Source organism: Choloepus didactylus, chromosome 17, assembly GCF_015220235.1.
Source record: "Choloepus didactylus isolate mChoDid1 chromosome 17, mChoDid1.pri, whole genome shotgun sequence".
Lineage (NCBI taxonomy): Eukaryota > Metazoa > Chordata > Mammalia > Pilosa > Megalonychidae > Choloepus > Choloepus didactylus.
Window position 1 is genome coordinate 61,636,924 of NC_051323.1, and position 23,742 is coordinate 61,660,665.

A 23,742-nucleotide genomic window follows, 5' to 3' on the forward strand; every position below is an offset into this window, starting at 1 on the left:
CTTCAGATCTGATGACTGTAAATTCAGTCCAGCTAAGTTCTATTTAAAGCTTCCCTAGAGGGCTCTTCTATTTCTGAGAAATTTTACAATCACAAATAGTTACCAAAAATAATTTCTTTGAAATTACAGTAACCGCATGGGAAAGATGTTGCACTCTGTAGTTTCAACATTAAAAAAAAAAAAAAAAAAAAGACTACCATGCTTAAATAACCACAAATTGCCTAAGCTTCATAAACAAAGAGAACTGAAGATTCCTGTAATCTCAGAATATCGTGAAATCTTAGTATTGGAAGACAGCCCAGAATTCTGTCCTCTACACCAAGTCTTCCTAAACTATTACATTCCAGTGGTATCATGGAATCCAAGTGCAGAGAATGTTTCTGGAATGAGGAAGTGTCCATCAGGACCAAATGTTGATGAGAGGGCAAGAAAAGAAAGGGCAAGACTTGAGTTTTACAACAAGATAGCTGCTTGAGAAACTATTCAGGTTGAGTGGAATACAAGGTGTAAAAGAATGACTACACGGGGTTGTAAAGTTCTTGGGAGAGGAGGATGTGGTGATAGAAAGCAGACAACTCTTCAGAGAAGCTTGAGTCTGAATGGGGAAGAGGGGTTAAAATGGAAGCTGGCATGGGAGTGGTGGTGCACGGGGTTAAAAACAAGTGTCTGTATAGTTAGTTATAAAGCTTTTCTTTTCTTTTTAAAAGACTAAAGACATTGGAACAACTTCAAATGCTGAAAAGAATGAACCAATAGTAAAGTAGATACCTGCAGATACAGTAAAGAAAGAGGACAAAGTTTGGACTGAGGTTTCCTGAGGGGGCAGGAGGCTATGGGATTCAGTGTAGAGATGGGGGAAAAGGTGGTTTTAGGTAGGAGGACGACCTCTTTCATCGTAACAGGAAGAAATATTGAACGCGAGTCAGGTAAATCTGTAGGCTTGATGAAAGAAAGATGAAGGGATGCTAGCTTGATGGTTTCTAATTTATTTTTAAAAGAAACTGATGTGAGTGGGGTAGGGGCTGGAGTTTTGAAGATGGAGGAAGCTTGAAATTACTACTGTAGAGAATGGGAAAGCTGCCAAATTGGTAACCAGTATTGAGGGTCCCTTTGAGATCAGCAAACCAAAATTTATGTTGGCAGTAATCTGTGTGGTTTGGGATAATTTCTTCAGCAGAGCTCAAAGCCAGTGCAGTGTAGAGCAGGGAGGCAGCTGGCAAGAGCCAGGATTGCACCTCTGCCAGGTGTGGGCCACCCAAAGGCAATAGGGCTAAGGTGTTGAGGATGCTGGCAAGAGTATGGTTGAAAGGATGGACTGCAGAGTATAACTGGGAAGGGTGACCACAAGAGGAGGCTTATGGATAAGGAAAAAGTTAAAGGGCATTAAGGGACTAGAGATCTCAAAGAAAGTAAAGAATAGTGGTACGGGAATTAACTTACTGACAGCTGGCAATATAAGCGATTGTGGTCAGTGAGTAAGGTGTTTCAAAAGCTAACATTTGACAGGTGGAACAGTTCTAGAAGGCAAAATCCAAAAGTATGAAGTAGTGTGGGTAATGAGATCAAGTAACTGGGCTGAATGGATGAGGTAGATGGTGACGTTATCTAGGAGGATGGCTAGACCAGGGATGAAATGGAAGACAGAGCCAGGTGCCAAGTCTCCAGTAAAATGAGGGCTGAGGCAGAGAATACAGATGACGGTGACTGCTATCTGAGGGGAATAAAGATTGCTCTATTTGGAGGGTAAAAGCCTCAAAGAAATAAAAAAGAGAACTTTTTAACTCCAGGGTGGATAAGTCATAGGTGAATTAAGAACTTAAGGTAGTGAGATACAGGAGAATAAACAGCTTTTACCTGCGAGGGCAACAGTAAGGCAGACAATAGAGAGGTGGTTGTTAGAAAAATGAGCTACTCACATTGAAGATTAAGATTCTTATTCATCCCATGTTCCTCTTAGAGACTGTAACTGACTATTATAAAGTCACTCTGGTATCTCAATATTTCACCTTCATTCATAGCCTTTAAGGAAGCCTAGAGTTTGTGAAATATATTAATGATGGTTCCTCATCAGCATAGCAGTTGGTTCTTCCTTGGGCAAACTTTTCCAGTTCTCCAGTTCATGAGCACTAAATAACATTGTTGGAAAGATGACTGATGCTCCGTGATGCGCTTGAGAAGCAAAGGACATTACTGAAGACACAAGACCTGTAAAGTAAGAATCTAGAATATAGCCAGTTCTCTCAATTCTAATCATTACAGAGGCCTGATAATCCTAAAGAGATAAAGTCAGACTAATTGCCATCATGGACTTTTTCTCCCTAAACTGCATCAGCAACTATAACAAAATTCTGCTACCTGGAAAGCACACTGCTAATATTACACATGGACAACAAACTAGAAAATAATAACAAGAAACACAGAAGCTTAAAGGATAACATCAGAGTATGGCAATGTGTCATCAAACTCTAACCCCTATAAAGCAGTGATGTTCTTTAACCTTCTTTAAGAGTGTGACATCTGTATCTACCAAACATATATCTTGAATGGACTTATTAAAGTCCCCGAGAAGCCCTCTTTAATATTAAAGCCATTCTAGATGTGAAACAGCCAGCCAGAATAACAACAAAAACAACAACTACAACCACAACTAAGCTACATTTAGCTAGAAATACTGAAGGTAGAGAAAAAAAAGGGAGCAAGAGCAGGCAGCCAACAGACTAACAGGGCAGAAAAAGAGAGGTTCACATATGCAGCTACAGCATACACTGCTGAATCTTAATAGAAGTGCAGTTAAAATACTAGAAGAATTTAGGGAAGATAGAGACTCTATTTCTAGCTGACCAGATCAGGAAAAGCTTCATGGAGGAGATGATCACAATTAATAATGACCCTTCATTTCTCATCTTTTTTCCCCACCTCAAATACCCTACCTAATAATTTCAGCAAGAGAAAACAGACCAAAACAAAGCTAAAATCAAAGTGGCTACCCCCTAAAAAACACTATATATAATACATACCAATACACAGAAGCCTAAGAGACCTATCTGGTGGAAATTCAACAGTATAAGCAGAAAGTATTACAGACATGAATGGTAGTTGGCTTGGAAAGATTTCTCTTCCTCTTCTGTCTGCATTTTATTCATTTCACTTGATAATACACTGGCTTACTCAGGGCAAACTCAGCAGACCTAGAAGTTGAGGGTTTTATCTGTTTTGACCACTTTTCTCCAATGGAAGAGTATAAAGATTTAGCAAATTCTGGCCAGAGACTGCACTGAGGGTTAAGGTGGGAAAATCTGGAATTGAGTGGATGGACCAGTATCACCGAAACAAGAAAAATAATCCAGGGTGAAGGGCAATAGCAGAGGATAAAGCTGCTATTGTTGTGGTGATGTGGTAGACTTATTTTTGGGTTGCACTTTAATGAAATAATAAAACCCATGATCTTCCAGTTCACAGAAATGGAATTTGAGTTATGATTGCTATCTGTATCTCTATAACCAAAATGGCAAAAGAGGCAATAGAAGTATCTGGGTAACTTTCAAGCTTAGTTCCTCAAATGAATAATGCCAAATAAAGTGCTACAAATGCAAGTTAAGGTCTAAATACTGAGTTGTATTTTAACAAACAGCTACAACAACATCATTCTGATTAATACCCAGTAAACAGTTAGTTGTATCTGTTGGCTTAACCTAGCTTAAATCTGTGTGGGCCACACTTTAAATAAAAATACCAAAGAGCTAATTGGAGTATAAAATAAAGGCATAAAAATGGTCAGCAGAATACAAAGATCTGATTATTAAAAATTTCTGAAGTCATTTAAAAGAAGATGACCTTTATAAGAGAACAGAAATCGGATTTAATGTGTAGAAGTAAGTTGTGAGCTACTAGCCAATGAGGCTCAAGGCTGCAGAAGTTAAGAATTCTCAGACATGCTCCATCAGATTTTGCTATGGCTAACATTTCCATTTTCCATAACTGCTACTTCTTTGATGTTTTTGTCTGGAGATTTTCTCTCCTAGCCAAACCTTGTAGGGACAACAGCATAAGATACTGAAGTCGGTACACAAAGTTCCTTCAGCACAGCACAGTGAGTCACAGAGTGAAAAACAAACTGAGAAGAAATTTAAAAAGGAAGCCTAATCTATGGATTTATGGTCTCCTATGGCTTTAGCACCTTTGCTGTTAGAAACACCAAGGAAAAAGCTGAATAATAAGCAAAGCTGGACACAACTGAGATTGTGATTGGAGTGAGTCTTAATGACTAGGCGAATACAATTAAGCCCAAAACTAAATAACCTGAGCCACCTAAGTTAGAATAATCACCTACAAATACATACATTCCACTGCCATTGTGAAAGGCAAGTTATATATTCACATAAAATAACTGTGGGTTTAGTTTGGTAAAGAACTCTGACAAACTTTATCTTTCTATAGCAGCCCACTTGCTCTTGTTTGGTCATAGTAGATTTGCTTCTTTCATTAATTCATTTGTTTATATTTATGGACAAATGAAGCAACATTGCCCTAGGTGGAGAAAGAGAGGGAGAAAAACAGAGTGACAGATATTTGATTCTTGTCCTAAAGGAACTTACAATCTATATTTGTAAATTATGTGATTCTTTAGAGCAGTCCAGTGTTATAGATCAATAAATGATCTACCTGAGCTGGTAGAACAGGTGGAATTTGATGAAAGGCAGAAGAGATGACAGTGGCAGGAGTAGGGCCTGTGCAGAGAATGTGGTCATCCACTTTGAGTGGAGCTTTGAGCAGCAATGGGCACTCAATCTGGGCCTATAACAGTGCGTTTATTTGTTTATGGTCAGTTTCCTCTTCTTACTTTCCATAGCAACTATTTCAAACTCACATCAATCACCTCCACCCCCTAACCACTCACCATCATCATCAGAGTACCTAGCCTCTGATTTGATAGAGAGAACAGGGCCTTCCATCAAAGCATCCCTCATCCCCAAACTAAAATGTATATTCATACTCAACCTTGCCTCCTGTATTAGAAAATGAGGAATACCCTTAACTTTGTTTCTGGTCCTATCTCTTCCAACTTCTTAGAAAATTTGCTCCATCAATAATCCTTTCACCTTCAACTTTTCCTCTATTGAGTCTTCTCAGCCTTTAAAAATACTCAACTACCCTATTCATCCTTGATGAGGCTTCCTCTTCTATAGACTATCCCAGCTCCCATCCCCTTTACTAGCAAACTCTCTCTAGGAGTCATCTGAACATGCTATCTCCACTTACATCAATCTTCACTCCACTCACATCTGGCCTGTTACACTCCCATTCCAGTGAAATGACTGTCTCTTTAAGGTCACCAAATACATTCTAATTGCTTCATCCAAAGGACTCTTCTCGGACTTTATGTCCAAAGATTCTACTGGCAACAGAATTCCAGACAAATTGTTGATGCTTTAGAGAACGTATATACCCATTAAAGCCCTTGAGTCCCTGACATGCAAACAGGCCAACTACTGCTGGAAAAGATTGATTTAGACCAAATCAATATTTGCAAATAGAAAATCATGACCATTAACAGCCATACACAGAGAAGGCAGTATTTTTTTGAAGTCTCAAAACCATTTGTAAAAATACACTACAATGATTCCTTCCTTAGAAACATCTTAATAATTAGGATGAATCATACTCTTTTCCTACTATATGCCATCATACAGTCTGTAAATATCTCATTCATGGATCAAAGAAGATGTAAAACATATGAGGTATAATTACTGGGTATTCCTTTAAATTGGACATAATTAATGTAGAAGTTTCAAAATAACACACTATTTTGGGATAACTATAATGATGATAAACCCAAGAGACCTTTTTTTATCTGAGAATCAGTAGTAAACTGCTTAGGAAGAAAATAAACTCCCAGGATACTAAGAAGGGAACAATTTACTCACCAGTCCTAGAATATTTATAAAGTCATAAACACTACCTTCACAACTCCCACTATTTCTAATTCCTTTATTTTGTACTTTGTTAAGAGTGAGATTTCATGACAACTGAGTCTACCTCTCTAACTTTGGCTCTTACCACTTAAAAAAAAATGAACTCTAGGCTCCAATAAGGCCAGTCTATACACCCTATCATACAGCTACTCACCTCCACTGCCAAATCTCCAACTCTGACTGTATGCTTCCGATTTCTTTACCAATTCAAAGCCTATCATTCCTCAAGCTCTAAATGAAGTTCCAATTTCCCTAAACTTTTTCTCACTCTACCATCTCACCATGGCCCTTCTCTACTCTGCACTCCTATATTGCTTGGTTTGGCTCTTGATAATAAACTAACTTTCCAAATGGGTGCACAGGGATATGTTCATCTTCAATTTTTATTCTGGTGCTGTCACCAGCATGCCTTGATCACATGGTTTTAATCATTAAGACAAAGATATTATCTGAGATTTGAATTACAAACATTTACAAAGAAAGACATTTTCTTTAGAATTTTAAAATAAAACAACACTAAAAAGCACAGCATTTAGTGATATTACTTACAAGGTAAGACTTTTTTGTTTCCCTTTGCCTAAACTCTATCGGTTTGTCAACTGTAAACAAAAGTCAGTTTTCCTATCAAGTCTTTCTTAACTATTTCAGTTCTTACTAATGTCCATCCCTAAAATATTAAAATATAAGCCTTCAATACAGCTGATTTAGTAACATAAGAGATAGCTAAAGTATACTTGAATTACTACGGGAACTAATATTGGAACCAACATATTGAAAGATGCTTTTTACTTATCAGAAAAGTTGTTAATAATTTCTATAACTCAAGTAATTGAAAAATATTTGGAAACCTCATTTGGATTTAATATTATGAACCTACTATAGCTGTTAAGACTCGGTTCTAGACAGAAACATGTAAGTTTTATGACCCAGAAAAGAATTTCAATGCCTTTTTAGGTACTACCGCCTATAGATTAGAAGTAATTTCCATGTACTCACACTAGAAACAGTATGAAGTTCTTCTCCTAAATGGAATCATCTCATGGCCAAGTGGTAGGTCTTTATTAAAATGATGTCTTAAAACAGTCTGCAAAAATAGGAATAGTTTGTTGTCCAGTTTTGAGGAATGCTGGTTAACTTAACTCAGTCAGAAGTGGGACCCAAGAGTAGTGATACCTGTGCTGAGAAAAGGCATCAACTAACACTCCCCTCTCTGCTGTAAGTTGTAAATCACCAAGAACTTAAGGCAAGGAGTTGGGTGACTCCTTGTGCCCTGACTTCTAGCAGGGTCACCACTAATGTTTCTGTTTGACTAGAGGAGCTTTTCTTAGTTTGATAATAATTATATATGCGTTCCCCAAGCCCTCTACAAAGACAAACCTTATTATCTGACTTTGGCATACTTTGGGCCATGTTTTACTTATTTTATTGCCCGCTACAGGACATTTCAGATTCTATGAAGAAACAGGGGATATATAAATACATAAATTATTAAACATTATTTTTTAAATGTTTGTACAACAGTCTGAAAGACTGTCAAAATTGCCATATGGAGCTCTAAATGACTTTTATTTCAGACTACATTTATCGAATGCAAAATTAATTCAAAGAATTGAGAGGTTTTAGAGCTAAAATCTATCGCTTCAAAGAAACTGTTAACCAACAGATAAGATGAACAACTCTCAACATAAATTTTTCACATATAACACCTAGGAAATTGTGAAGTACTCTCACATTATCAAAAGCTAGTTGCTTAAAAACCCACTGACAACTATCCAAGTTCAGTAGATTCTTATTAAAAATATGTTATATATAACAATAACAAATAATAAGGAATAACAAATAGATGTTTACTTAACAGTACTCAGGTATTTGCTAGAGAAAACTATTTTTAGTCATCACAATTGGGCATGTAAGATGAACAAAAGAGATAATGGTCATGGTTGAAGACAAAAAATCAGAAAAGCACAAGCATGAAACTTGCTGTCAAGAGATGTTAAGAGAGAGGTGTGTTTTTTTCCAAGTAAAATATTAAAGTGAAAAGAATCAACACATTGTAAATTAGCTTGTTAGTTTAACATAATCAAATGAGATTATGACTGGAAAAGAAACTTTATAAAACGCAGATTGAGAAACAAAGGCAAATTAGTAGTTTTACTATTTTTATTTCTCTTGCAATCATTGTTTCCTATGAAAAAGAAATGATTAAGTCACAATGAAGAGTATTTGCACTAAGATACTATTTATCACAAAATAAAACACACTAGAACAGTTATTTTGTGTGTATATGCATGTTTTAACAGATTCTCAAAAGTTGATAATCTTACCAAGTAGGTGGATACTTGGAATTTATGCCATGTGGCCAAATTAATATGCTTGTCGAGGAGGGAATGAAAGAAACTGAGACTATATATGCTTTACTCTCCTCTATAACTTTGTTAGGAGAAAGCAGGTGAATTACAAAGTTACCAGTACTCTTTTAACATCTGACACTTCGTGCAGCATGGAGGAGCCTGCATATGATAACTGACCAGGCCTAGTTTTGCTCAGCACAGGCTCTATGACAGTGAGTTTGGGTGCTTTTAGCAATCAGATGATAACTACAGGGTGCTTATGTTACAAAATATAGCCATAACAATCAATGCAGAGCAAAATGGAGAAAATGATTCATTTAGAGAGCCATTCAATTTTCAACATTAATGAGTAAACAATTTCTGTATTTAGTTTCATGTTCTTGTAGGTCTTTGCTTTTCTTTATCAGAATGCTATTTTTAAAAAGTGAAGGTATATGAACTTAGTTTGCATGTGCGAAGGCATGCACGCACGTGCACACACACACACACATCAGCAAGGTGTTTTCTTAATGATACCTTTATAATACTCAAAACAAATATTAAAAAACACAAGAAAAGGTCCTAGAGATTAAAAAAATACAGAAAGAATATTTTGAATATGGAAGAAAAAAATTCTATCAAGCTAAAAAAGGCACAACCTTTATAAATAATGAAATGGATACATGCCCAGAATAGAGGAGAAGCAGGCAAAGCTTTTTTGGACAAAACCAAAAAAGAAATAAAAATACATTCAAATTGAAATTATATACTATATAAAACCAAAAAAGCAGGCATAAGCTCCTGTTAAGATGAATTTCTGGATTCAAGGATCCACAGAGTTTAGACTGAAATGAACCTTTGATGAGAAAATTTTTGATTTTCATATGAACAGGAGGCTAAAAACATGGTTACATACATTTTGCATACTTACCTGAAACTCTTACATCTTGCTTCAAATACACTGTAAGGACATAAAGGTTTAGTGTGTACTTGTCACACAGTAAGTTAACACCTTGGCGGCACAGCTCCCTTCATCACCTGCTATTGTTTCAGGTCTCTCGCTTTTGCCCTCAGGGAAAACTGACAGAACATTTCAAGGTATGCAATGATTCTCCGTTCAAGTAGTGTAGTCTACAGAAAGTTATCACTCAAGGGCAATTCCACAAGTTTTATTTTCAAAGCTTCTTCCACAATTCTGAATTTTAAAATAAACATATTTTGCAAATATCACAGTTCACAGTATTCTTTAATCAGTGGGCTACTCTTAAGAAAATAATAAAAACATTATAACAGGGCATCAATTTTTAGGCACATACAAGCCTTTTGAATGAGTAAAAAAAAATGGATATATAATTTGTAGTCATCTTTGAAAAGAATAATCTTCTAAGAATAGCTGGGGAACATGCACTAATTAAAACCCAGACTTACCTTCCACAATGGTAAGCATATACGATAGCTGCTTGGTATTAGAAATATATTTTATAGCCCCTGGAAAAAATTTTTCTTCTTTTGAAGTCAAGCCGGCAGTGACTGTCCCTTTAGTGCTGTCTCAGAATCTGAGACACACTGAGGACAGATACTAAGGAACCATGGAAACATTTAATTAATATCCATATTTTCAAATTGATTCTTACATGATCAAATTCTAAGACCTTGTTCATTTAAGTTATAAATAGCATACTTCTGTATTTCCCTTCTAATCGTATATATAATTTTTAAAAATCAGTCTTAATTTTATCCTTTAGTAGTTAAAACGGAGGAGAATGTCTTAGAGTCACTTTTATTACCATATGTGCATACATCTGTCACACATGGCCCTCTGGCACTGCCATAAATCTCACCTGTGATGCAATGAAGGGATCCATATGAATTAATATCTCCAAGGGTCTAATCTCTAGACCAAATGTGGTAGGGGGCATTACTAATCAAATGTGCATAAACAAGCACGTGAGGTGCATACATGCGTGTGAGATGCTGAAAACATCATCTATGAAAATCTGTAGAAAACATAAATCTACTGAGTATCTATAATATTCCTGGCACTCTTCTGGGGTCTCAGATAGAAGAGTAAACAAGGCCCAGTATCTACCCTAAAGGAGCTCACAGTCCAACAGGGGAGAAAGAAAGAAAAATCATTGATTACAAAGAAGTATGAAAAAAAGTGATTAAGACAAACATATAGAGTATGATGAGAGTAAGAAGATCTCCCCAACAGTCTGGAGAGATCAGAAAACTGCCTGAAGTCGAAAAGACCCTTGAACCATCTTGAAGGATCAATAGGAGCTAGACTGATGACTGGAATAGGAGAAGAAATAGCACAAGAGGGCATAGAGTCATAGCAAGAAACCACACCAGAAAGTCCACACAGGCAGGGGCCTGAGCTTTGGCCAGTGACCATTACTGACTTACTGTGAGCAAGGCACCATGCCTGTTAAGCTTTGCAGAAGGTGAAAAACACTAAAATCACTATTGCTTTCTGAGGAACATACTGGCCAACCTTAGTTCAGAGGTAGAGTGGCCTTTAAGCCATGCATGAAATTTCATTAGACTCTTCAACTTCTCTGAGAGGATGTCAATCCTACTCCCAGTTCACCTATAATAAAGCACTTGGCTCTGCACTTAACCTGTGATACAAAATATTGGTACAGATGCTTTACCAGGAGTAATCAAACTCAGCGTAACCCATTTTTTCACCCAAACCTCAGTGGATGAGTGAAATACCAGTTATGGAGAGTGGTTTGAAGGACACTCAGTCTAGCCATACCTTTAGAGTTGAGACATTCTAAATCAACGTTTGACCTCTTGCAGGATGGCTTTGAGTGAAATGCTCTATTGCATTATGCCTCTAGCCAGCTTGGCTAAGCATCATGAAGCCACGTGGAATAGCCCTAGAAGTTTTGTTATATTGGACTCAGAATGACACTAGACACTGTACTCTTTGTGAGGAACCATGGGAGATATTTCTCTCAAGCCCTTCAGAAATAGCTGTGCTTTTACTAAGCATGTGGTTTATGTTAATCTCATGGGCCTTGTCAATGATGCTCTTTGGTTTCCTTCTACAGAAGCTACCAGTAAGCTCAAAGTAATTTTTGGACACTTATTTTATAAAAATTTAGAACTTTTAAACAAATATTTTGTGTACTAACCTCACATTCAGTTTTTAAATTTTTACCATTATTTGCCCTTTAATTTCTTGTCTTAGTTATGTTTTGTTGCTGCTGCTATTACATCATACACATTTATGTGAGCCACTTTAAATCTTTATATTGGACATAGCAGGTTACAAAATTATATCAACCAATTAGCTGATTAGTTAAAAAAATATAAAAAGTATTTATTATATGCCAAGCTCCATGCTGAACGCTGGGGATAAAAAAAGTTAACAAGACAGACTTGATTCTTACATTCAGGAAACTGAGAGTTAATGAATGAAACAGACAAACAAGTAACTAAAATACAGTAGGAAAAACATCTACTTAGGGGAGGTAGAGAAGGAAAAGCATTCATATAGGGCACACAGGGCAGGGTCACCTAGGCAAGCCTAAGATAGATGGGAAGGATTCTGGAAGAACTGTTATCTAAGCTGAGACCCTCAGGCTGAGGAGAATGAGCTATGGCTATAGTGGAGGCAGCCCTGAGTACTATGCACTCTGGGAAAGAAAAGCAGTTCAGTAAAGTTAGAACAGTGCAAGTGGGGAGGTAGGAGATGAGACCAGAGAGGTAAGCAAGAAATGGGTCACAAAGGGCCTGATAAACCATGTTAAAGAAAGGGAGATGCAACCTTGGAGCATCGTGAAACCAAGGAATGGTTTAGGCAGGGATGCCACTAGGTCTGCACTTCACCATTTACTAGTGCTTCCTGTTTTCCAGGCAGTGTGCTAAATGCTTTATGTACACGACCTCAGTGAATCCTATGAGAATGCTATGCAGTCATTAAAGTAAAGACTATTATTATTTCTAGTTTATATATGATGAAACTGAGGCTTACCAAGGTTACGTCACTTGACCAGACATAGTGCTAATCCTGGTGAAGCCAGGCTTTTGACTCAGGTCTTTTGACTCCAGAGCCTAGACACCTAACTAGCGTGCTGTCCCCCTCATTTAGAACAAGGCAGACCAGCTGAGTAGCCACTTGATAATTCAGGGGAGATATGAGATAGCCAGACCAACATGGCAGTGAGAATGAAAAGAAAAGGAATAGACTATATATAAGAGGGAGAATCAAAATGTATTGGTTGGGATTTCATTGGATATGAGAAAGAAAGCAGAGGGGGATGAGCAAAGAATGCTGAGCAACTGAGTCAACTGAGTCAATGATTAAGATAAATAGTATTAATAATAGTAGTTAAGACAAAGGCTTTGCAGCCAGACTCCCAGATCTGCCATTTAAAAGCTGGGTAATCTTGGGCTAGTTGTTTTACTTCTCTGTACTTCAGTTTCCTCATGCACAAAATGAACTAACTCATGTGAAGCACTCAGAATAATCCTAGCATATAAGCCATTATTATCATCATCACCACCACCTTCCCTGAGACAGTGAATATAGGAAGAAGAGCAGTTTCAAGGGAAATGATAAGTTCAATTTTGGACATATTGAACCTGAAGTGTCTGCAGAACCCCCAAGTAGTGAAGGTTAGCTACACGGCTCTGAATTCAGCAAGGACTTCTGGACTAAGGATGAGGATCTGGAGGATAATTTAAGCCACCAATGTGAATGATGTGGGAAAATGTGTGGAGTGCGAGAACAAAGGAACCTAGGAGAGCACTGTGAGTAACGCAGACATTCGAGGGGTAGTTAGAGAAGAACCTCTGAAAAAGTCTGTGGAGCAGTCAGGAAAGTAGGAGAAAAGTGAGAAGCCAAGGAGAGAGTGTATTTCAAGAAGATGTCAAATGTTGCTAAGAAGGGAAATAAGGATGGAAAGATTATCGTTGGATTTAGAGATAAAACCTTTGTAATGATTTAAGTGCCATAGCCTTTGTCATCATCCTTTTAGGAAGGTAAGAAGATATATTAAAGCAGACATAATATGAGATCCACTGTGCTAAGTCTGGTAAGAGAAGAAACAAAGATATTCGGTCCAGATGACTGCTAGCTGGGGGAACTGGGAATGACCTGTTAAAAGAGGAGCCTTAAAAAAGAACAGCATTTAAAGACGGTAAATAAGAGAACAAAGCATTGCAGGTTTTAGCCTGGACAGACATAAGCAGACATAATCAGAGGCAAAATTCAGAAAGCAGAAAGCATAGTCAGGAATGGTCAATTATTTCCAATAGGTTAGCTCACATTGCATGAAAGCAAAACACAGTCATATTATAGAAAGTCTTGACCAAGGAATTTGGAAGGGGCACAAATATTTAAATGACTTTCCTCCCTCGAAAATGCCAACTTATTCTTTAATTCTCAACTCACGTGCCACCTCTTCCATAATCACTTCAGGCAAAGACAGGCTCCCCTTTCTTTATGTCCTGAAGATACTTTCATGTATCTTATTCCATTGCATTAAAAGTACGTTTTCTAAACCACACGATCCTCTAAGGAATGGGTTGTGTCTTGGTATCTCAGCAAGCCAGACAATGTAGATATCCAAAAAATATTTCCTGAACAAATGAACGTATGTGTGATTCCATTAGAGTGGCGTTTTATGAAGACTGATTGTTAGCAGTTGGTAATGTGGATTAGCAAAAGAGAAACCAGAGGCAGACTGGTTAGAAAGTCAGGAATACTGAAAAGGAGAACGGAAATCCAAACCAATGTGGACACTGTGGAAATAATAGGAAGGTAGGTGACTCTAAGAGATGTTTCCAGGCAAGTCAGTAGAACTTGGTGACTGACAGAAATGAGGCAGAGCAGAAGAATACGATTTTCCAAAAAATTTTATATAATTTATGACCTTTGGTTCAGTAATTATACTTGGAAATTTATTCTAAGGAAATAATTGCAGAGATTTATGCATACTTTGCTATTACTTATAATGGTGGAAAATTGGAAACAACTTTAATATTGAACAATAGAGGACAAGTTAAATAAATAGTGGTCCCTCTGATAGAATACTATGCATACATTAGCATATCACACATACAAAAAATTATGGAAAAATGTGTGGGAAAATGTTCACACTAGAGTAACAAAAAATGCTTTACAAAACATGATTTGATCCTAATTTTGTCTGAAATATATGTGTGCATATACAAAATTCCACAAAGAATGTATGTCAAAAGATAGACACAACGTATTTCTAAGAGGTGGCTGGCAAGATTATGGGTACCTTTATTTTCTTCTTTATAATTAATTTTCCAATTTTTTTTTACAACTGTGTTCTGATTTCATAAGAAAACAAAAATGATCTTTTTAAACAGAAAATCAGCCAGTGTTAAGAAAATCAAGTTATCATGCTCTTCTTTTGAGACTTAACAAAAAAAAAAAAGGAAAACGATGGAACTACAGTTTGAAAGGACAAATAGTTTAAGTGTGTTTTTGTTTGTTTTGTTTTGTATTAAGTATCAGAGAAATGGAGCAAGTTTGCAAGCAAAAAGGAAGGAACTGTGAAATATAGGAAGCAGAAAAATAAAAGAGGTGCTTACAAAAAAGAAATCCTTTATATCTTTTTCCATTTAAATACAACTCACAGTACAGCCAAGTGTAACAGGGAAGCAGCTTGGAAAGAGAAAAATCTTACAAACAATAAATTTTTGTAGCACTTGGAATAGAAAAGCTGTAAACTTATTACACAATGGAAAGAACATGGGCCTTGGCATCAAATAGACCTGAGTTTAAATCCTGGTGCTTCCAACCCACAGCAATGTGCCCTGGGCCAGCTGCTGAAGTAAGCCAGTATTCTCAGGTATAACACAGGGCAAACTCAGTGATGACAATTAAGTGACAGATATGAAGGTGTTAGTGGGGAAGTACTTTCTGATTCAACAGGTCTGAGTCTGGTGGAAGTATCTGTGTTTTTAAGAAGCTCCATGTGTGATTCTGCTGCACAGACAGGATAGAGAAAAGTGTCAACTCAATGCCTGGTACACTGGAGGTACCTGACAAATGTAAGATGGTTGTTTTTATGTACAGACTACAGGGCTTCTATCATTTTCATTACATCTGCCATAAATTTTGCATTAAACACAATGACATCATTGGTCCTACGTGAGCAGCTCAGATTTTTCACTATGTAAAAGACGCAAAGAGGGCGAGACAGAGACAGAGAGAGACAGAGAGAGAGAGAGAGAGAGAAAGAGGGGGAGAGAGACAGACAGAAACAGAGAGAGAATTAAAATGAGCAAAGAAAGCAATATAAATGTCACTTAAGTTCTAAAGCAGAACTTTGGCATTTGAAGATTCAATGTGAGAGACCCCAAAGGTCCCTGACCTGTGGTCGAGGGTAATTTGGCCGAGGCGAATTTGAAGCATTTCTGCTTCGTGATGTGCAGGGCCAAATCAGGGCCAAATCATTTGGTTGATCTGTGAGCCTACACGCTGATCAGCATCTAAATCTCATTCAACTTTTGTTGTACTCTATTCATCACCATAATTAGCAAAAGCTTTGTTTCTTTGTAAAATGGCCTCAAAAGAAAGTCAACTGCCATGCCCTAGAGGTATTTGCAAATTTGGGGAACTGGAAAAGATCTCAGAAAATATTCTACCAAATGTCAAAGGTCAGCTGTACAATTACATTTTTTTTTAACAAAAGAAAAAGGTCTTATCCTATTTCACAAACAGTTTCTAGCAATAAAAAGCCTCATGGAAAGGTCACAGTGCATGGTACACAATGCACCCAATATTTCAATGGTTTTCCGCCTTTCTTTCTTGCCTCCTAAATTATGCTGGATCTTAGGAAGGGTAATTGACTGTGAACCTGGGTGGGACTTGTTGACTAAGATAAAGCAACATGAGTCACAGAGAGTGCTAGCTCTTGCTGGGTGTTTTGAGTTCCCCACTATTTACAGCCACTACAGGCGACAAGCAGACTAGATTGCCAGGTTGGAGTGCACTATGCAAAAAATCCAAAAAATTACCATAGTCTAATAACGCTGAAGTGTCGATGACAGGTAAACTGCTTTTACTTCCCAGGTAACCACCAGCTTTCTTAGAGCAAATGAGAATTACTTTAGACCAAAATAAGGGAGCCAAATGCAGGAATATTAGGTTCCATATATGTAATCGGGGTATTAAGTCTGCAATTCTCTCTTCCTGAAGAGTTTTGTTCAGGCATACTCATCCAAATTATCCAGTGAGGATTTTTTCTTTAAAGGTTGAACCTATATCCCCTAGACTAGTGGAAAAACACCATCCTTCGTTTCTTTCATATTTAGAATTTAATCATATGGGTTAAGTATGGATTGTTTTACTTCAATTCTAAAACATGTTATTTATTTCAAACCTAAAACTGAAATACACCTATATGATGTTTCAGACTCTTAACACATGAACTGATTTGCTTGAGTAACTTGATCAAGAAATGGACAAACTAAAAACCTGATCATTTGGAGACAGGAATTAAGTTTTTCAATAATAATGGTTCCAAACATCTTCTTGATTATTGTCGGTCACTCTCCAACACAAATATTCAGCTCAGTCAGGTTGGGTTTTCCTAGTTGACTGCTCAGGTCCACACTGGCTCAAACTTGGTGCCCTTTTCTTACACTCTTTCTTTTCTGTTCTTGTCTAAAAAAATATTCAATTTAGCTATTATTGACTGAGTCTCCATTATGGAGAATCATTTACTATAGTTAAATAAATAAATTCTTGCTGCTTCCCACCCAAGTATCCTTTTCATAGTGCTCATGTGATAGGTGTTCCTTTTACAACGCAGAGCCTGCTGGCTTTCTTTGTGGGGGTTTGCATTTCTGTAATATGGAAGGGAAGTAAGAAGGTAATGATCTAGTATGGTTATAAAGCAAGTATACAAATGACGGAAATCAGGGTATTTTTGCAATTATTATCAGAAGAACAACATATTTGTATATTATTAAATAATGGGTGTTATACTTTAGGGTAAGCATGTGTTTTCCAAATGTTCCTCTCTCTTTGTTCATTTGATCTCTCCAGAAATCAGAGCTGCCGCCACCTCACTAGCTGACGCCTCCTTGCCCTCTCTCTGCCTGCTTCTCCTGTCATCTCGAGCAGTATCACAACCACCTCAACATCCCTCCCTGCTCAGCCATTTGGTCCCCTTTTTCCTTTCATTCTTTCTTGATTAAAATCACTCAGCCTACTGTCGTTACAAAGGTGCTTTATGACTTGTTAACTAAAATCACACTATAAATAAAAAAGGCAACAAGTTCTAGTAGAAAGAGCATGTCAGACAAACCTTATTCCTCTAACTTTGATGAACTTCTTTACTTCAGTTTCTGCTTTGGTTTGCCCTATAAGTTAAATATTAATAATGGTAACAACTGTGTAGGGTTGTTGTGAAAATTAAATGACCTCATGCATACAAAGCACTTAGCATGATGCCTGGTACTTAGTATATACGTCATAAACGTTAGTTGCTTCTTCTATTATAATTATCATCGTCACCATGTATTTTTATTATTATTAAACTATACAGGTCCCATTCTATTTCTCTAATTAAAACAAATGGAATCATTGAATTGTGTTTTTATGTCTCTATTTTACCAATATACAGAGAGAGGAAATTAGTTGCCAGCTCTGGCTGGAAAAACTACATATTGTGGTTGTTGACTAGGGCTTTCCCACTGCACATTTCCCATGCACATTCCCCAAAGTTATAAAACAGTTCACTACTATTTTCCAGATTTCAGAACAGAGAGCTCTATAGATAAATCCTTAGCCATTATGCAAAAATTTCTCAATTATTCTGCCTACATTTAGGGCAATCTTTATTAACAAAATGATGTGTTTCAAGAGCATACTTGTATTGCTAGAAACTTCATTACCAGAGATATCAAGTAGATGAATGCATTTAATGATGTCAGAAATAGCTGGAAAAACAAAATATCACATTATGTAAAGAAATAAAAAGCATACAATGGTGAATGAGAAGGGTGAATCTAAGTTGGATGCCATAGTAAGTGGTACATACCATATGAAAAAGAGCTTAAAAAAAGAAATATCATCACTTTAACTTCTTGGTGCCTCTCTATGCTACTCCAAAGACATTAAATCTGTGTTCTCTATGGACTTACATGGATAGAAAGCCATTCACTATTTATATCCAATATGGCCATCAAACCCACAAGTCCATTTCATATTATTTACAACCACAGAATTCCAAAAGCAAACCAAACGAATGGGGACATTATTTTTGGTTCACCATACCAATGTGACTCTGGATTGGTTGCGTACATTTCTTTAAGATGGTGGGTTTTAAAGAAGCTGTGTCTTAGGAGGGTTCATTAACTGAAGTTATATGCTATATCTTAAAGAACATTAAACCCTAAAGGAATAACAACGATGCCGTTTAGGGAAAGAAGTGAAAACTTTATACTGTTTCTTACCTAGTGGCTCAGGAACTTTCATATTAGGCACAAGCAGTTTTATGACACTTAGCAATTACCAAATGAAGGTGATAATTTGTCACAGATGTCAACATGATATAGCTTGCTAGCAATCCGGCTGGAGAGCAAAAACATTCTAACAAGATTATTCTTCTGCTAGGTGACTCTTGGGCTTGGAATTGTTCTTATAAAAGTATCGATACTTCAGCAAGGTTTCTGGGTCATCCCTCCTTCATATATGTCCATATTGTTATTTATTCTTATGAACACAGGTGTATGAATATATAAACACATACATATGCAGAGCTATGTAAAAAGTACAACTGGCTTTTTACATTAAAAAAAAAATCAAAACTTAAACACTAAAATGGGTGTGATAAATCAGTGAAATCCCTTGTCCTCATAGGCTCCTCAACAGACACAAAGACAAAGTGTGAGCCATGAACTCGGAAGAAGAAGAATGAAGTTCTATCCTTGACTAGTGTAACCTACAGAAATTTACCAACTTGGATGTCAATTTTGTTCACCTATAAAATGCTTACAGAAGCACTTGCCTTCCTGCTATCAGAGTCATTTGGTAGAATGAAGAGAATAATAAATGTAAAAATATTTTTTAAGCTATAAAGAACTGTAACAATCTAAGACAGTGAGAGAATGATGCATTCTTAAATACTGCACCAAATATAAGGTTGGTATAAATTAAAGAATACTTTCAAGACACTTTTGCTGCTTTGAGAAACAATTAAAAATGGAATTATAGTCTAATTGTATGTATCATTTTTCTGTCCCAGCAAAACAGAAATGTTCTATACAAAGATATCTTTATATTTCTAAATAATACATAGAGAAACATTTTAGTGAATTGGGTCAACTTCTGTATTAAAGCAGAGTTAAATGTATCTCATTTTTTTAAACAAAGTGTGAAAAAGTGTTTTGTAAATTCTAAAGGATTATATATAAAGTTTAACCATTTTTACCATATATAAAAAAATGTATTTTGAGATGGATGCTTACCTTCTCTTAGACGGTCTATTACAAAAGTAAAGCCCGTAGTTCGTGGATGTAAGACATATTCGTATTTCTGAAGTCCATTCTTTTCAGCAAAATCATTACTTCGAGCCTTGCTGTTTTCTAAACAAAACAATAGACCATTAGAAGCCATAAAATAAAAAGAGATAAATAGGACATAAGTTCAGAATTTCTTTGATAAAAACGGCAGTTAATTGTTATGTAATTACTGAATGCTATATACTGAGTAAAAAGAAGATACAAACACTTTAGTTAGTTCCTTACGTCTCTTATTAAATAATTTTTAAAAGATTATAAAAACATATTAATCAGTATTTTTAAAAAGGTGCCTGAAATTCATACTCAAATATTTTTAATTCTTTAAGATTTTAAAAAAGTCAATAAACAATGAAAATTAAAACACAAATAAAATATTAAAAATTAAACTTTCATAAATTGTCCTTACGTAATAAAAACTGGAATACTAAAATATAAAATGCTAATAAATTAAAACTAAAATACTAATAAGACATTAAAGATCTAGGCAGCCAGAAGAAATAACTAGCAATATGACAAATATATCAGATCAACATTTTTTTTCAACCCAATAATTTAGGTCTTCTATACAAAATGAAATGTCTGCCTTGCTGACACAGAGCATGCTAATATTACTAATCCAAACCACTCCACAACAGAATGGGCACAAGATCAGCACATCATGTACAAACATCTGAACATGGTTTGGCTGAATTTAGTTACAGAGTCAAGTAAATGTTCCAATTGTTGGCAAAAACTACTTTTTCCATTCCATGAGGTAACTTTACAAGTTCCAAGAAGAACCAAACCCATTATTCAGCAAATACATTTGGAAAAAGTAAAGTGTTCAGAAATTATTTGGCCTTAACTGCTGGGGGAGATCATGAAATACCTTCAGATGACAGCAGATGTTAAAGCCTGCAGTCTTCAGCTGCATCCTAAAATTTACAGACTATTCCAAATCACAAGAAAAATACAAGACTTTCCTAGGAGTAAGTTTAAGATAACTGTGTCCTCAAAACCCCCCCAAAACAGAGATGCATTACACAACACTAAAATAATTCAACAAATTCTCCTACAGATGGTGTAACATCATTTTATAACTGAGGAAATTGAGTAAAAAAATTAAATACCCACAGATCCCCAGCAAATCAAAAGTAAAGGCCCTAAACAGGGTAAGTAAGAAGCTCCCTTCATCTTCTTTTGAGGAAAATATCCTGGGCATGGGACTCCAAAACAGTATTTTATAGGCAGCTGACAGGATCTCAAACAGCTACTGGATCCCAGGGATGCCACAAAGATGAGGACTAACTAACTACTCTTTAGTTTGCTCTTCTAATTTGTCACAGACAATGGAGCTTCTAAAAAGACAAAATTGAACTCCATTGTAGAGTGTGACTACAAGCATAGCTAGTTCTAAAAAGTGCAGTCAGAATGCGGGAAGACAGAAATAATCAGAGATAGATGAATTTGAAATGCAGATTTTTCTCTTCACACCCACTTCATCTATTCATCCTAGAATCTGTTATTCTTTGTACCTGAACTGGCATTCCACGTCCTGACCACGACCTCCTGTTCTGTCAGCTCACTTCCTGTACTAACCCACTTCCAGCACTACCTCCCCCTCAATGGATTACTGGCCACGCTGCTGTTCTCAAACAAGCCAGTCATGTTCCCACCTCACGGTCTGCACAGTTGCTCTTCCCTCTTCCCGGAAAGCCTTTCACCCAGAAACCTGAATGGTTCATTTAGTCCCTACTTAAATGCAACACCACCCTTCCCCCCCTTTCTCCTGTTACTAGCTCCTTATCCAACCCCATTTTTCATCATATCATTTTTATTCACTTATTAGTTTATCTGTCCTTCCTCACAGAATGTAAGTTTCATGAGAGTGAGGACTTATTTTTATTCCCTTTGTTTTATTTATCAAGCTCTAGGCACTCAGATATTTATTAAATGAAGTTTTATGCAGAGGGAGTTTAACTGTATGTGATATTATAATTGTAAAAATGTGGAAACAGCTTTCCTTTCCAAATCAGCAAAATGTAACCCCAAATTATGGTAGGCAATACAATATAAAACTACTTAACCATTAAAACATGTTCTCAAAGACTAAATAATGATGAGAGACAGCTTACAATATTACTTTCAGTTAAAAAAAGTACAAAGTATATGTGATTCCAATTTTCTAATTTTGTTTAAAATTATATCTGTGTATGTACAAAAAAATGATCTAAAAGCAATGGACCAAGATCAGAATGGTGTTTATTCGTGGGCAGTGGGATTATAGCAATTTTTGTGCTCCCTTATATGTTTTTAAATTTCCTCAAATTGACATACATTACTTCCATAAGGAAGAAAAGAGTTACAAACAATAATATATGAAGTTAGAATATATTGTAAAGTTACATTAATATGCAATAATTGGAAAATGTATGAGCAAGCTAGATTTAGAATTTAGGGTGGATTAAAAACATTCTCCTTGTACTTAAAATCCTTCATGTTCAAAGGTAACCATGGTAACTAAAACCACCTTTGAATTAACGGAAACTTTTTCAAAATTGAACATTTATTCTGCTAGCCTACTTAAGAAAAAAATCATTCCTACCTCAATAAAACAAACAAACAACAAACAAAAAAAAACATCAAAACTTTTTGTATACTTCAGAATCAGTCAGTTGTCTCTGAAGGTAGCTCCACTGTGCCAAGTAGGCTTGGTGACAAATAGCTTGGATTTTCCAAGTTGGTCTTAAGATGTAAATACTATTTTAACTTGAAAACTGTACAACTACACTGTGTAATCGTGAGCACTCTGGACTCTAAAACCATGCAACTAGATGTTGAAGTTCCTCACCTAAAAAAAAAAAATATCCTGAGAGAAAAAGTATATAATGAAAAAGTTTTTAAAGCATATTCTAAAGGTTCTGCAGGTCTCATATATAAATATTTAACACTAATCCAGAGTAGCAGTGGCCTACTCTGATGATCTTTTTCCATTAGCTATTACTACAAACTTCCAAAGCTGTCATTCTTTAATGTACAATTTCACATTCATAAATAAAATAAATCTATCATTTCAGTAAGAAAGAAGTCACAGTGACTTTCTACACTCTAATCTAGCTGATATTCAACATCCAAATTTAAGTATTATATATTCTAAGTATTATAAAATTAAAATATTGCCATCTATTTGTATACTACAATTTCCTAATGATAGTTTAGCTCTGAGAATCAATCAACTTACAGTGATATATTTTCTAGCTTAAACCATATGCAGCCAATATGGTCCTGAATATATCATTTGATCCATCTATTTTTAGAATGTTAACTATAAAAATGAAACATATAAAACAAGCATTTATTTGTAGAGATTTGTCTCCTATATAAAAATGGCTATGGTTCATTGAGTTCAGTTATATCTATAACAGATGAGTCAAATATCTCTTCCTTGGTATCAAAGGTAAATGTTTCCCCAAATACCTAAATTTCCCTTATTAACCTTTTATGGCTCAGTCACTCATTCACTTACTTAAATATTTGTGTAATTTGTATTTTTTCATCTTCAACCTTCTTTTTTGGATAACGGATTCCATAAATCACTCTATGTAAAGTGTGAATTAATATCTTCATTTATATGTTCTCCTCTCTTAAGCTCTCAGAGTTGCCCCACTAAGTCTGGTATCAGGCTTTGAAAAACAAGTTCACATTCCATCTCTCCATACTAATTGTGATTTTTCTATTTCAGTTCTATCCTGTTCTGTCTGTCTTCCTTCATACAGCAGAACTTCATCCACTGGATCCTTCTCGAGTTCCACTGTATCCTTCTTCAAGTAATCAAAGTATTAAAGGTTTTTAAAGTTTGCTCTTTGGACTCCAAGGATCTGCTTCCTTTCCAAGCCCATCCCCTCATATTCAACCACAGCAGTTCCACTTTTACC

At 36.0% G+C, this 23,742-nt stretch overlaps 1 protein-coding gene across 4 annotated transcripts in view; it reads right to left on the reverse strand.

Moving 5' to 3' along the window:
* The window catches only part of LCLAT1 (lysocardiolipin acyltransferase 1), a 229,471-nt gene that overhangs the window by 65,366 nt on the left and 140,363 nt on the right, over positions 1-23,742 (reverse strand). For 3 of the 4 annotated variants that reach the window (XM_037806563.1, XM_037806562.1, XM_037806561.1), the window contains exons 5-6: positions 19,775-19,891; positions 9,234-9,263 (exon numbers count right to left, since the gene is read on the reverse strand). In XM_037806563.1, coding sequence (XP_037662491.1) covers positions 9,234-9,263; positions 19,775-19,891 — 147 coding nt within the window. The remainder of the gene's footprint in view (positions 1-9,233; positions 9,264-19,774; positions 19,892-23,742) is intronic. The other variant, XM_037806564.1, reaches the window with a different exon arrangement.